General features: G+C 46.8%; 1 protein-coding gene and 1 non-coding gene across 3 annotated transcripts; both read right to left on the reverse strand.

The window, feature by feature from the left end:
* Positions 1-1,004: 1,004 nt before the first annotated feature.
* On the reverse strand, positions 1,005-14,572 carry Tmem11 (transmembrane protein 11). 2 transcript variants are annotated; one of them, XM_023700190.1, is made up of 2 exons: positions 10,692-10,821; positions 1,005-1,913 (listed from the first exon to the last, which is right to left on the reverse strand). In XM_023700190.1, the coding sequence occupies exons 1-2, from the start codon at positions 10,703-10,705 to the stop codon at positions 1,397-1,399; spliced, it is 531 nt and encodes a 176-aa protein (XP_023555958.1). In that variant the 5' UTR covers positions 10,706-10,821; the 3' UTR covers positions 1,005-1,396. The 2 variants fall into 2 exon arrangements, with proteins under 2 accessions (XP_023555958.1, XP_004640371.1); XM_004640314.3 differs by lacking the exon at positions 10,692-10,821 and adding an exon at positions 14,467-14,572 and having other exon boundaries at positions 1,010-1,913.
* LOC111812381 lies at positions 5,134-5,237 on the reverse strand. The gene has a single exon (XR_002817891.1). It is a non-coding gene; the product is annotated as a U6 spliceosomal RNA (small nuclear RNA).
* Positions 14,573-15,349: the final 777 nt, after the last annotated feature.

A 15,349-nucleotide genomic window follows, 5' to 3' on the forward strand; every position in this document is an offset into this window, starting at 1 on the left:
CATCTGACTTGTGGACCCAGAGGCTGTCACATTCTAGCCACCTCCCCTGTGAAATCCGAGGTACAGAACAAGTACAGCCAGGCCACATGCAGGCTTCCTTCCCAAATCTGCGTCTTTTTCTTACAGAAGCACCTACCATGCTGTGCTTGCCCAGCAGGCTCACAACCAGCACTCACTTGAGGGTTTATGGGTGCCAATTCTAGCTTACCCTACACAATCAAAATGAGGCCTGTCAAAGGCTGCTCTGTAAACATACTGTGCACCTCATACCATACTACCATCAAACACTCAAGTGAGCAACTGGTATTTCTAGGGTCCCTGGAACTAAAATTTTCTTAATTTAAAAGCCTTGGATCTCACCTGCCCAAAAATGGCCCAGTTATCGCATAGTTCTCCAAAACTTCGCCAACACCCCAGGTTAAGTACCCTGCTGTGTGGAACTAGGCCTCCTGGATAGAGCCTTCACAACTGGTGAAAGATCAATTTAGCTGTCTTGTACATACTACCCTTTACAAGTGGTGCTATGTGGCTCTCAGCCACAATGGCCAGTGGCAATGAGCCTTTGCAGAAGGACAATTCTTCATGCATCTAAAGCCTTGGAGGGGCCGGGGAGATGACTCAGTAAAATAAGTGCTTGCCTGGCAAGTGTAAGGGTCCGAGTTCAATCCTCGCTTCCCTGGCAAGCTCAAGGGCCTGTTACTCTATGGAAGAGGGATCCTGGGCCCCACAATCCCAAATGAACCCAAAGGGAGGTCCTGTGACCTCTAGGGCTGGTTACCTAACCCTACCATGTCCCTGAACAGCATGTCAGCACCAATGGCCTTGGGAACAAACCACGGTGAACCATAGACCATGTCTAGGCCAGGTCTGGCAGCAGGATCTCAGATACAGGCCTATCGTCACTGGAAGTGATAGCAGCTGGCTGCAGTGGGCAGAGAGATGTCTGCAGTGCCACGTACCTCCACATAGCAACAGCTGCAGGCACAGTCATGGACAGAGAACAGCAGGGTTGAAATACTCATAATTTTAATGGTTGATAGCTTCTGGTTGGCTCCGAATGGGACAGTTAAACAATATTACTTAAAGACCCCCAAGCGCGTTCACACCCCCTCAGCAGCGTTGGCTTCTATCCACAGTCCACTGCCTAGTTAAGACTTCCATAGCCTCAGACCCCCTCCAGGGTTATGGAAATCACATTTTTTGTAATAAGCTGAAAAAAACCCTTGGTACACCCATAATCTGTGTTCTTTTTAAAAAATAACAAATATTAAACCAAACACCTTCCCAGGCTCCGCTGCCTCACAGAGCAAAAGTGTTACTGCAGCAATTCAAATCCTTTGTGTCCTCTTGTCTCTTGCGGGCTGTGTGTTTCTGTTCCTCTCCCTGTTCACTGGAGTCATACAGCATAGAGTTCGTAAATCTTCTTTACACAGTATACCAAGGCAGCCAGTGCTATCGTGTTGTGCAGTCTCTTTCTGTGCAGGTCGTCCTTCCGGACCAGCACCACCGGGGTAGAGGAGGTGAGTGTGTGCAGAGGCAGTCGAGACAGTTTATAGGCATCATACTCCACTTGGTACTTGCAGCAAGGGTCAGACTGCCAGGAGATCCCATAGAGGGTGCAGCAGGCCAAGCTCAACACACCAGCAGGCAGGGAGATGTAGTGGGAATAATCTAAGGGAAGTGCCAATGGGGTGAAGAGGCAGGCTGTGCCAGCCAGCACAGCTGTCTTATGTAGGCAGTTGCCCACGGTGATCCAGCGTGCTGTCTCATCACCAATTCGGGTGGGCTCAATGACAATGTACTTGTATTGGGCTTCCAGGGCCTGTTCCAGCTCATACTCAAACTGGTCCTGGGCATTCTCACCATTGTAGATCTCGTGCACGATGTAGCAGTCTGTGGCTGACAAGGTTACCCTTTTGGTGGGGAGAAAGAGACAAGCAGTTAGGCCAAGAAACACTTTAGTGTTTCGTAAGGTGCTGAAAGAAAGCTGGGGCTTGGCCCTGGAGGCACATCCATATTTATCTGCCTTGGAACTGAACACACAAGATAATCAGATTATTTTTCCCTGAAAGAATGAAATGGTAAAACAAGAAAGGCACAGGAAAAGAACAGGGAGTCTAAGACGACAAGGGACTAGGCATAGCTGAAGCCCACTGTGACATCCCAACAGGCCTGCATCTCAGCATGAACCCAGAGATGAAGAACAATTTCTGCATGGAATGCCATGGATGCAGATACAAGAAGCACAAGGTTAGCAGCTCAGAAACTTCTAGAATTAGGGCAAATGCTGAAGGACATTCTTCCATGGAAACTCACAGATCTGGCAACAGATGAGGCCAGACACTGCCTCATTTGTGTCCAAAGTGGTCATCTTTGGCCCACAGAACAAAAGGTAAAAAGGGGGCAGTTTCACCTTGGGGCCCTGAAAACCCACTCCTCTGGTTTGTCTAGGACAATGTATAGTGCAGCCCACTGTGGTAAGGGCCACTGTCGAGGAAAAGCAGCCTCCCTGAGGTGGGAAAAGGCAACATATCAAGACAGAAGGGGCTTACAACTTCTGTGGGAATTAGGGTCACATGTGGGGCTTCTTAAACACACAGCCCAGATGACAGCACCACCCTGACCCTGCAAGGCCAGGTCAAAAGCTGCTTTCACACCTGTGAGGACACTATTCACAGAGGCCTACATACAAGAAATGGCATAGGGAGGGGAGCAGTCAGATGGTGAGGGCAAACTTCCAGAATTAAAAAAATAAAAGACTACAAAAAGCCCAACAGATTCCTTCCAGTTGTCACTCCTGGGCATGATTTGGTACTTTTAGTGCTGGGCCTGGAACTCTGGCCCTTTAACATACTAAACAAGTGTTCTAACAACGAACTACCCCCAGTATTCCCCCTGCCAAGATTCAGCACTTTACAAATGATTGAGGAAGCAGGTAAGCCTCAGGGGCAGTTTACTCCAGCTTGGTGAACAAATGATTGTTTTTATATGGTCTGTCAAAAATAAAAGTTATCAGTAATGGGCTGGCTGCTCCTAAGTGCAGAGGGAGGCCCCACTTCCATGTGGGTGCCCCTTTCATACAAGGCATTGGCTTGACAAAGGTAAAGGGCAATCTTAAGCCTGAAAGTAATTGTAATTAAGCTGAGTTAAGGCAGAGCCTCCTAATTAAATCATAGGCCCTGATTAAACTGTGTGCATTGGGGAGAAACTTGCTCCCTGAGAAGCCCTGGGATACAGAGTGTCAGTAATCATCTCACAGGAAGTTGATAAAATGAACCAGGAAAGCGTGGTTTTTCCTGTTTGGGGAAAATTGAGAAAAGAGGTGAGAGAGAGGTCACTGCAGCTGTTTTACCCAAACAGGATTTAGCATTTTAAGCCACCTTGAACAAACAAACCTGAGGCACAGTTTCACTCCAGCTGGAGGATGGGCTGAGTAGTTCCTAGGCAATCACACAGAAATTAAAGAGCTATGTATGAGGGTGACAGTGCCTCCCATGTATGAAAGGGGCAGGGGCTCCACCTGTAGGTTCCAGAGTCCCTGGCCTACAGATTTCCTGCTGGTCTTAACACCAGCACCTAGGAGAGGGCAAAGGGCCAAAGAACAGGAGACTGGAAGAGTCAAATCATGCACCCATCTGTGAAATGCAAAAGAAATCAAGCCAGTTGTGTGTCCTGTATCAAAGTGAGTTCAGAGGTGCATGGCTGTGAGGCACCACAGGCAAATGCTTACCCTAGTGGAGCTCTCAAAGCAAACAGTAATGTCAAGTTAAGGTTACAGAACATTCTTTCCAAAAAACGCCTAATCCACCCTGATATTGTGTCCTCCTCTGCCCCTACAATCAGGCCTGCGGTCATTCTTAAAGGGAAAAAATACTGTCTGTCCCAATAAAAAATACCCAGTTGAACCAGCACCTGGAACAGATCACTCCACTTGGGAGGCATATTAGACACATGCAACCTCCCAGGACCCTTAAAAGTCTCCAGCTCCCTCTGTGAGCCCGAGAAGGTACCCACATTCACCAGCCCTACCACCCCCTCCAGGCTCACTCAGGGTCCGCAGGCAGGCACATATGGTGGATATGGCTATTTTCTGCCATTTGTCAAGTAAAGTAGCTAATGTGTACATGAGTGATAATATGCATGGGAGTAACAGGCCAGCTTGCTCCTGCCTTGTTCCTGTTATGCGGTGTCCCACCCCCACAGCACAGGAGCAAAAAGGATCAGTAAGGCATGCCCAGGTCACTATGCCAACTGAAGCTCAGACATCCTCTGTCTTTGGCTACAGCAGTCTTGTGTCCACTACAGTTTTCAGCCAGCATGTGCACACCCAACAGGTACATCCCAAGAGCCATGAACTCCCCACTGCTTGCCATGTGTAGCCCTGGTGTCCCCCTGTGGGCACCTCAGCCCACTCTCCTTCACTAAAGCCAACATGCGACTGACTTAACCCAATAACCCACCATCTAAAATCAAGGACACAGCACTGAAGAACCTACATGCTTCACACAGTGGCAACTTAGCCAGCCTGTGGGCTGAGACTCGCCACTCACTGAGTCTGCTGTGAAGCCAGTAAAGGGGTTTTTCAGTATTTACTAGACAGAATAAAATGGAAGTCTAGTGAAGCAAAGGAAGTGAAAGGTTCAAACCCAAACCAGACACACAAAAGCAGGAAGATCCCTCTGTCAGAGTCCACTGGGTCAAACCAAGCAGTCAGCAAACACCCTAGCAGGTATTAAAGAGCTCAGGTCTATACTGGAAAAGAGTCTGGATTCATCTACTTCAGAAACTGGCAGCTGAGCTTCCTAGGAGACAAGTCCAGCCACCTCCTGACTACCCCAGCACCCGGCCTCCATGGCTGGCTTTGGCTTCTGGGTCAAATGTGACCTGGCTAGGAACCCACTGGAAAGCTTCCTGGAATCATCAGAGCAGCACCAACTGACTCCCAGTTTCTACAGCCATAGGCCTTAGTACATGACAGCCTGACCTCTGGCACATGGAAGATGATTTTTTAAAAAGCAGTACAACTGGCATAGTGGCACACACCTCTAATCATCACAGATATTGGGGGTGGCTGATGCAGGATGATCACAAGTTTTGGGGGGTTTTTTTGGCCACAAGATGTGTTTTATTTTCAAAACTATGGAACGTTTCACAAATTTATGTGTCATCCTTGCTCAGGGGCCATGCTAATCTCTGTATCATTCCTATTTTAGTATATGTGCTGCTCCAGACAGCATGAGGATCACAAGTTTGAGCTCAGCCTGGGTAACTCAGTGAGGTCCTGACTTAACATTTAAAAACATGTATACAAAAAGGGCTAGGAGCACAACTCAATGGCAGTGACCCTAGATTTAATCCTCAGTACCAGAGAGTGGGTGAAAAAAAAAAGACAAAATAGGCTGAGTATCCTTTATTCAAACACTGATATCAAAAAAGCTTGGGATTTTGTATTATTCGAATTTGGGACTGTTTGCCTATACTCTGCCTAGGGCATAGGATCTAGTCTGAACATGAAATTCACTTAAACCTTATACACATAGCCTAAAGGTTATTTCATACAATACTTTTAGTGCACTTGTGCGTTTTTGTTTTGCAGTAGTAGGAATTGAACCCAGGGCCTGCCTACTGAGCTACATTCCCCAGCCCTTTTGTTTATTCATCTGCTTTTTAGACAGGGCCTTGCTAAATTGTCTAGGCTGGGCTTAAACTTGAATCAACCGACCTCAGCCTCCTAGACTGTTGAGATCACAGGTGTGTGTCATGACACCCAGCTTACATCTGTTCTGAATGTGGCCTGTCACGTAAGGTTTATGTATAGTTTCCTACTCTTGGTATTATGTTAGTATTCAAAAAGTAGGAGCTGGGCATGGAAGCACACACCTGTAATCCCAACACTCAGGAGGCTGAGGCAGGAGAATTGTTGAGAGTTCGAGACCAGCCTGGGGTGAGCTCAAGGCCCTCCTGAACTGTACTACAAGACCCTGTCTTAAAAAGACCAAAAAAGGGGCTGGGGAGATGGCTTAGTAGAATAAGTGCATCGTTGACAAGCAGAAGGGCCTAAGTTCCATCCCCAGTTTAAAAAAAAAAAAAAAAAAAAAAAACATTCAATTAGTGATGTTTAACCTGTACTTAGTTGGAATTTTGCTCTTTTCCCCCCTCAGGGCTTCCAACAGGACATTTTTACCTTCACTACACATAAAATGATCACTAGGAGACTGCATGATTTTTTAAAAAGGTAACACTGATTAACTGAAAATGTTGGACAATCAAAGAGAAAAAAGTACAGAACTTTTATAATATGTTATCTGTAGTTTGTTGTTTTTAAGGTATCTATGTGCTTTCATATATACAAAACTTCTGAAAGGACATACAAAAAATCAGAGAATATATCTAACTAGGGAAGAATCTTAGTGGCTCAGGCAAAAAAAGGAAGTATGTTTTTATCAAAAGACCCTTGATCCTTTTTAAACTTGGCCGTCTCTAACATCTGGAATTTAAGAAATGTGATCATCATCTGAAACACATTTTGCCACCACCAGTTACTGTGCAGCTGAGCCCTAGCTGGAGGCGATAACCTGTAGGGAGTAAGGGGGAGGGGTGCTACCGTAGCCAGCACTTGGCACCACTGTGCTGTCTCCGGGTTACAGGCAGCTGTGACTGGGCGTTTGAGCCCCTCTTCCTCCATCAGTCCTACAAATCAAAGGGCTAAAGCAAAGGGGCTTCTGAATGAGATAGCACATGTGGCCAAGGTAAGATTAGTTTTCTACTTGTTAAAATGAATGGTAAGCACAAAATTTGTTTTATTCATTTATTTTGCTGGTACTAGGGACTGAACCAAGGGAGTGCTAAGCTACTGCCTCAGCCCTTTTTATTTTAAAAGATACTTTCACTGAGTTGCCTAGGCTGGCCTCAAGCCTGTGATCTTCCTGCCTTAGCCTCCTAAACATCTGGGAGAATAAATCAGCACCACCACTATTATAGGCATACCTGTTACTATTTTTGTGATAAAATGCACATATAAAATGTGCCAACTTAATTTGAAACATAGAATTCAGAAGTATTAAGTATATGTACACTACTGTACAACCAATCTTCAGAATTTTCATTTTACAAAACCAAAATTCTCTATCAACTCTCAGATAATCCCAGCCCCTGACATTCACCATTTTACTTTTCAGTCTCTACAAATTTGACTGTTCTTGGGGATTCATGAGTAGAATCACTGTTTTTCCTTTTGTGACTGGCTATTTCACTTAGTATAGTCTCTTCAAGGTTTGGCCACAATCTACTATGCACCAGACTCTCCTTCCTTTTTAAAACTAAGATTCCACTGTACGGCTACATCATTCTTTGTTTATATATTCATCTGCCAATGGGAACCTGGGTTGTTTCCACTTTTGACTATTGTATCACAAGTACAATTCAATATATTACTGTATCACAAGTTAATTTTCAAATTGTTTGGATGTATACCCAGAAGTGGAATTCCTGCATTATATCAATTTTTTTAGGACTGCAGTATGCTTTCCAGAGACTATACCAGTCACTCTACCTTCCCACCAACACTGTATCAGAGTTCCAATTGTTCTAAGTCCTTGCCAACTTTGTTTCTTCTTAACAACCATGCTAATGGGTATGAGGTCCTCTTCACATGGTGGTGACCTTTAAAATTTTTCTTCTTTTTCATTTCTTTCCTGAAGAGAGAAGAGAAAAAGGGGGAAAGAATAGAAAGAATAGGAAAAGGAAGAGGAGAGAAAACAGAAAAGAAAAAAGTACTTCTAAGGGAAAAAATAATTTTATAATTTTCTTACAAAGAAAAATCTTATTCAACAATTTGTATCTCTTGGTGTAAAAAGCCCTCCACAGCCAAGAAGAGCAGGAGGCAGCTACCTCCTGCCCTGGACCTTCTCAGTAACCATGGAGAAGCCCCAGGGCCCAGGCCACCAGCCCTGCCTGTCTGGTAACAAGAGACCCTCAAGGTTGAAGTGTGCTGGTCTCCTATCCAACCAGGGAAGTGGAGAAGACTCCCATTTCTTTGTTTCACTCAAGCAAGCACTGACCACAGTGTCCAACAAGCTTTCATTTTTTATCTTGTTAGATCCAGAAAAACCCTATGTATCTATAGTGGCTTTAGGCCCACCTGGGCACTTAAGACAGGATTTAAGTATGAACTTAAAAGTACAACACAAAGGGATGACTGAGCTCCTTGAATAAAGACTGCCTCACAGCATCCTTAGCAATGGGCCTGAATATTAACAGGTTTCCAAAAGATATTAGTGCAAGGGGAGAAGAAAAATGATGGCAATTAAGATAACTGGTGCCAGGCCTGCCAAATGGCTCAGTGGATTAAAGCACCGGCAAGCGGGCACAGGGGCCAAGAGTTCGATCCCTGGCATGCAGTGCCAGCCCCACCCCCGGGGTGCAGGGTGTGCTGAGACAGCAATTAAGACTGAATGTGGTGGCGCACATGCCTGTAATCCCAGTTCTTGGGAGGCTATAAACAGGCATATCATGAGTCCAAGCTAGTAGTGAGACCCTGAACACCCTGTAGAGCCTTCCCTAAATAAAATACCAAAAAAAAAAAAAAAAAAAAAAAAACCACTGGTGCCTGAAAAATTTAAAAGCAGGTCCATGTCAGGTTAACTTCATGAACAGGTTGTAGAAGGTGCTGGACTGTATCTTCAACCCCCGCCCCCAGGTCCAGAAAACCCATTTTTTTTGGCCAACCAAGCACTGTTTCCTCAAGCTCCTAAAGAAAGGAGAAAGATTAAGCAGTCAAATCCTGTGACTTAAAGGTCAGTGCAGACAGGAACAGGTAGACAGGCCCAAATACTAAGCACGGCTCCAAACATTTTAAGGAACTCTCACAGGGCACCTGAGGCTTTGAACTGTTTCAGAGATAACCACACACTGGAGGTCACTCTCTTCCCATGGTCTAGTAACTGAGCAGCTCTTTTGCCTGGGGAATAAGAAGAGAATGCCAAGTGTAAGGTCAAGGAGCTAGGGTTCAGGTTCTCTCAATTACTAGCACTGAGTCCAGGAGCGAAGCACCTTTCTACTTGAAGCCAGTTATTTCTTGTCAAGTGGGGTTAAAGGCCCTGCTTCTCCCAAAGCACTGTATGACAACAGGGCCTGAGTCAGGTACACAAACTAAAGGGACCATAGTAAACCACTACCTAGTGTAAAGCACTTGCAGCTATTTAAATTTAAATTATTATTTTCTATTAGTTTACATTTTAAAAATGCAAGGGGGCTGGGGAGATGGCTCAGTGGAATAAGCGCTTCCCTGGCAAGCGTAAGGGCCTGAGTTCAATCCCTGGTTCCGCCAAAAAAAAAGAAAAAAAAAAAAAAAAAAAAAAAAAAACAGCCTGTCAGATGCACTAGCCACATTGCAAGTACCCAATAGTCACAAACGGCTGATAGCTGCCCTGAAGCAGTGGAGATGAAGTTCTGCACAGCTCTGAAGCAACTGTTAGGTTCCTCAAGGCTTACAGGCTTTGCTCAAGAACCCTATTCCCATAAAGCTGCTGTTGGCATCAAGACAGAACACACTGGCAACTGGGAGGTTCCTTTGTGCTTGCTCATGGACCACTTCTAACCACCACCCAGAGCCCCCTGGCTCAAAGAGGAAGATAGATTCAGACCAGGCTGAAGCAGAGGAGACTTGGCCTCAACCACTTCTCTCCTTCTCTGGACACTGGATAAGGCTTCCAGAAAGGTAGGTCTCCACTGGAATGTGGCTTGAGTGAACTACAGAGGCATGCGTCAATGCTACTGGAATGTAAAATGCCTGAGTGAATGAGAGAGAGAGAGAGAGAGAGAGAGAGAGAGAGAGAGAGAGAGAGAGAGAGGAGAACACACAATGAAGAGGGAGAGAAGGAAGAAGGGAGGGAGATGGGGGAGAGAGAGGGAAGGGGAGGAGAGAGAGGAAAGGGGAGGAGAGGAGGGGGGAGAGAAAGGGAAGGGGGAGGGGGGAGAGAGCGAGAGCGAGAGAGATCTCAAGCAAATATCAAGGTGCATTAATGTCAAAGAGGCTAAGCCACTGCAGATCCTAACTTAAAACTTTCTAGTGCTACAAACAATATGTGCGCTCCAGCCACTGGTAACACCATTCACTAACCACCTGAGCAGAAGCACCCAGCCCAAGTAGCTACACACTGACAGATGTGGGTGCAAACCCTGTGCCTGTTCATTTCCTCTAGACAAAGAGGAAAGAAGAAACTTCATCCATATGTAAAAGCCAGAAATTAAACACCCAAAATACCAAGAATCCCCAGTTCTAAAAGGGAAGGATCTGATCAGGAAGGGGGGGGGGGTCCATCATCTAGGAATGCAAACTAACCTGCCTACATGGCCGGTAAACTCTGTTCAGCTGAAATGGGCACTAAACCCCTCACTAAGCATCTGGACCATATCCATCTGTGTTCACAGATAAAAACACAGCCCTCAAAGGTGGCAGGGAAGGATGCAGGAGTGACCCCCACATGGAACTGGCTGCTTAACAAATGCTGGTGCAGATGGCTGCAGAGGCTGGGGTAGAGAAGGTACAAAAACCATCTAACCTTGGAATCTGAACACCCCAGGCTGCCCTGCATCATGCTTAGGCACAGATTAAATACATCTTCACATGACAGGAATTCAGAGCACAGGGCTATACTCACATTCCAATAAACACGGAGAGCTATACTCACAATCCAATAAACATGGAGAACTCTCAAACATGCTCAGAGGCCCTGGGAGAGCAGCACCAAGCAGCTCATGTAAGACAGGTGGGGCTGTCTGTGAGCTGGTCCAGGCTGGCACACAGGTAGCAAAACACACAGATACCTGCTCTGTACTTTCCTAGATGCGCAAGCGTGCCTCAAAGATGCCGGCAGGACAAGTGGCAATCTGTATGATGTGCTCGCTGCCAGTATGCTGAATTCAGGACAAGAATTCAAGTTACAGCTCAGAGTCTGATGTTCTTCATTACAAATACTGTTGAGTCCCTAGATTTAATGGAGTGGAGAGAAAAATCAACATGCAAGCAGCTATTAGTTTGCTATTTCTACCCCTCCTATTTTATTCTATAGAGACCAGCACGGTCATACCTATAGAACTTGCTGCAGTGATGGAAATGTTCTCTAGTTGTGCTGTCCAACCTGGTAGCCATTAGCCAAATATTGCTACTAAGTACCTGAAATACGGCCGATTTTTCCATTGTATTTGATATATTTTTTTTAATTTTATGTATTTGGTGTAGGGTCTCACTACACAGCTTAGACTCAGTGATTCACCTGTTTCAGCCTCCCCAGCACTGGGATTACAGGCATGTGCCACCACACCAGGTCTTTGTAGCTGGCTCAGTGTTCCTGGGGTGGAGCCAGCATGGCATGTGGTACCAAGGACTGAACCCAGGTGTCCTTGCACTTGCCTAGGCAAGCACTCAGTCTGCTGAGCTATCTCTGTAGCCCAATTTTAATTTATTTTAAATTTAACTGTCACCAGGAGTGGTGGCACATTCTTGTAATCCCAGCACTCAAAAAATTGAGGCATGAGAATCACTGTGAGTTCAAGGTCAGCCTGAACTACATAGTAAAACCCTCCCTGTCTTCAAAAAACAAAAGTAATTGTCAATTGTTGCTAGTGGCTACTGAATGGCTATGATAAAATTCAGTAACTTAGCTCTAATGCTACGGCTGTTTCTAGATTCAAGAACCAAGTAAAGTCAAAACCCATCTACTACAGGTTATACACTTGACAGTGTGGCACTAGGAAAGCCTTTAAGTACAAAGCATACTTCACAGTCTGTAGCCACTGACAATTTTGGCAAGTCTGTGAAAATGTGGCTCTGCTCTGCTCCAGCCCCTGCCCCAGAAAAATTTCCTTCAGTTTTAGCATAAAGCAGATGCCAACCAGGTATGAGCATCAACTTGGGAAAGTAATGCTTACAGTGGAACTGAAATCTGACTCAGTCTGGATGTGTCATGGAACAAAGTCATCTAGGAGCCATAAACAGCCTACTTCAGTCATGAGGGCCAATAATAAACTTGGGCCTCATAATGTATAGTGCTGGGCTATCAATTAATCTAGCTTACCCCACCCAGTCATGCCACCAACTGAGTAGGAAGGGAGGTGGGCCCAAGGGTCAGCTCACAGGCAAGGGCAAGTTGTTCCCATGTCCTACTCAGCAAGGAAAGATCTTCGGGAAAATGGACTGAAAGCAAACAACTCTCCCAAGGTACTTGGTTAGAGCCTTACAGCAAAGACGATGATGGGATTTAACCTGTAGCCACACCAGAGCATCAGAAAAAAATTTAAAAAGCAGCTAGTGACTCTCAATCTACAAAGCCAGACACCTCATTCCTGGATGACACAACATCTGTATATAGAACCTTGGGTTCGCTGCCAAAGGTTGCAAGCAGAACACCTGCAGGCACCAGGCTGGTTAACTACAGTATGTCTGCCAGTGAAGTGCACTGAACTACAAAGCACTTAACCCTGACAGAAGAGAGTCAACCAATACCCAGCTTTGTTGAGTTTTTTACGTGAAATGTGTTGAAAACTTCAGTTCTCTTAAAGCATACTGAGAGGGAATGGACGTGCAGCTCACTGTAGAGCACTTGCTTAGCATGCACAAGGTATGGGTTCCCAGGGCTGCAAACAAAACAAAGCAAAAGCCATGGAGGCCAGGCATGGTGGCACACGCCTGTAATCCTAGCACTGGGGAGGTTGAAGCAAGAGGATTGTTGCCAAGTTCAAGACCAGTCTGGGCTACAAAGTGAGCTCAAGGCCAGCCTGAAATGTGTAAGGAGACCCTGTCTCAAAATATTAAAAAACAAATGAACAAACAAAGCCATGGAGGCTCGACAAGGGTGAGTTCAGCCCATAAGCAGGTCAGTGACTCTTGAATTAACACTTGTCTCAAGTCAAAGGAAAAATAATTCCCAATATCAATTTTCTTAGGTCAGTGAAAGCTTAATGGCAAGACTCCTATAGTATGTCTGGACTTTAGCGCTTTGTTTTGAAATTGAACCAGGACCTCTGCATAGAACTACATATCCTCAACACTTTTTAAAATATTTTAATCTTTAAACTTTAAAAAAAATTTTTTTTGATAAGGCTCTCACTGAATCACCCAGGCTGGGCTCAAACTTCCCATCCTCTTGCCTCAGCCTATCAGAGTGCTAGGTGTGCATCACCATGCCCAGCTACCCACATCATGTCTAAAGCATCTCTACTTGGTTCTTTCAGTAGTTTTTATCCAGTGAAAAACACTTTTCTCTCTGATGCTGAGCTTCCTAAACAGTTCATTTCCTATTACTGCAGAAATCAGTGTTTGTGATAAAAAATCTTTAAAGGGTTAGGTTTTAACAATTTCTAGAAACCATACAGGTAATTTATTTTAATGGTCCAGGAATTAGACAAACTCCTTGCCACTCCACTTCCAAGGAAGAGGAAATTCACAAGATGGACAATGTTGGTAACTGTAAGCTCAAGAATAAAATGTAAGCCGTCTTAACTGTCCGACAGGAAAAAATATTCTGGGCTGAGAAAATGGGATAGAATTAGGGAAAAGGAACAACCCTGAGTTGCTGAGAGAACTTTTCTGTTTGAAAACCCTTCCCAAAACAACCAAAAAATGAAAACCAAAACTTTCCTTTCTTGTGAACTCTTCTATGCCAATCAAACTTAGCAAAACGGGCAGAACAGTTTAATCCGTAGCTCTACAGATTGACAAACACCCCTCTTCCGAATGTCTACTGGCTAAAGTGCTTCTAGTAACTTCTACTAACAAAACACGCTTTCCAAAAGCAAAACTTACAAGTTCAACATGGAAATGACTCCAATCTCATCTGGAAACTAAGGATTACTCCGGAAGCAACAAGGTCTTAGCACTCTAATCGCACTAAGAAAGGTCACTGTAAAGGACTTCAGGTCAGGAGCCCTTGCACTGAAACCTCAAATAGTCGCAGGGATTGCCCCTTGCTAAAGCGGCTAGACCTCCACCAAGAGACATAGTTATCAGGAAGTCAGGCTTCGAGGTAAACGTGCAACACCGCACGGCCCGCGAAGCCTTCCTTTCCTTTCCTTTCCTTTTCGCCACGTCTGGGGCAGCGGCCGAGACGACCACGTGCGTGACACGGCGGGGCAGGAGCTCGGACGGCGCTCGGCCAGGGCAGCAAGGCTGGCCAAGGCCTGGGCCTGCGCGGGGAGCCGGGTCGTCCCGGCCTGGCCGAGCCCCAGCCCAGCACGATCGGACCCCTCCCTCGCGCGCCGCCAGCAGACACCCTCCCCCGGCCCGCCGCGCCCCACGGAGGCCGCGCCGGCCCACTCCCTCCTGAGCCCAGGTCCCCTCGAGCCGAATAGTGTGCCCTGCGGGGACGCAAAACCCGAAACCAGGCACAAAGGGCATGCGGCCCGAAGCCTTGGCCGGTTCCCTGGCCTCGAGCCGCCTCCTAGGAGCAGCGAGCCGCGGGCCCTCACCTCTCTCGGGCGCTGCCGCTGCTGCTGCCCGGGCCCAGACGCCTCCTTCCCCACGCGGCCATCTTGGAGACACTCGGCTCGCCAGTGTCTGGCGCCGCGGGTCCGCGAGGGCGGGCGGCGGATGGGCTGAGGGGAAATGTAGTCCTGTCAGCAGCCACAGGGCGTGGGTCGCGGCTCACAGAACTACGATACCCATAATGCTGCGCGCAGGAAGCCGCTGTCCGGGGGCGGGGCGGCCGCTGCCGAGGATCCGGGACCCGAGCCCGCAAGCTGGGCGGCGGGGCGCCCATCGCCTGGACGTCCTTGGGCTCATCGAGCGGGCTGCTGAAGGAGAGGGGAAGGAACTTGCCTACAACTCCCAGAACGCTGCGCGGGGGTTGCCCAGCTCTGCCGCCCGGAACCCGCATGCAGTCTCTTAGTCCCAGGACTCTCACCCTCTCCTTCGCAACCTCCTCACTTGCATAAGTCGCTATGGAGCGGGAGAAATTGGGCCTCCACTCTGTCCGCACATTTCTCTGAGCTTTGGGTGTTCTGGACAGACGGAGCCAGATGCAGTTTTGGCTGCCTCGGGTCCTGGCTTGCAGGCGTAAGGTGTTGAGAGACAGACCCTGAAAGGAAAGAGGAGACTTAGCTACAACACGTGATAAGTGGGGACGTGATAACTGCTACGCAGGAAATGGGGTTCTGCGTCTGGAAAAGCCTGTTGAAAAGCCTGTTGAGATTGAATTCCTACCACATACCCCACTCATGCGCACATACTTATAATATTCTGGCACCTCTGAAGGCTTGTGCTGGGCACATCATCTCACTTGAAGAGAACCCTGGCATTTCTCTTAAGTGAATTCTGCTGTAAATCGAGGCCTAGTTGCTGTGTCCTCACACC

This window comes from Octodon degus, unplaced genomic scaffold (assembly GCF_000260255.1).
Source record: "Octodon degus isolate 3935 unplaced genomic scaffold, OctDeg1.0 scaffold00122, whole genome shotgun sequence".
NCBI lineage: Eukaryota > Metazoa > Chordata > Mammalia > Rodentia > Octodontidae > Octodon > Octodon degus.

Coding starts and splice junctions, on each gene's coding strand:
- Tmem11 (XM_004640314.3), bottom strand. CDS start 14,528: ATGGCCGCGTGGGGAAGGAGGCGTCTGGGCCCGGGCAGCAGCAGCGGC. Junction 1,914..14,466: donor AGCGGCAGCGCCCGAGAGAG/GTGAGGGCCCGC, acceptor CCCCACCAAAAG/GGTAACCTTGTCAGCCACAG.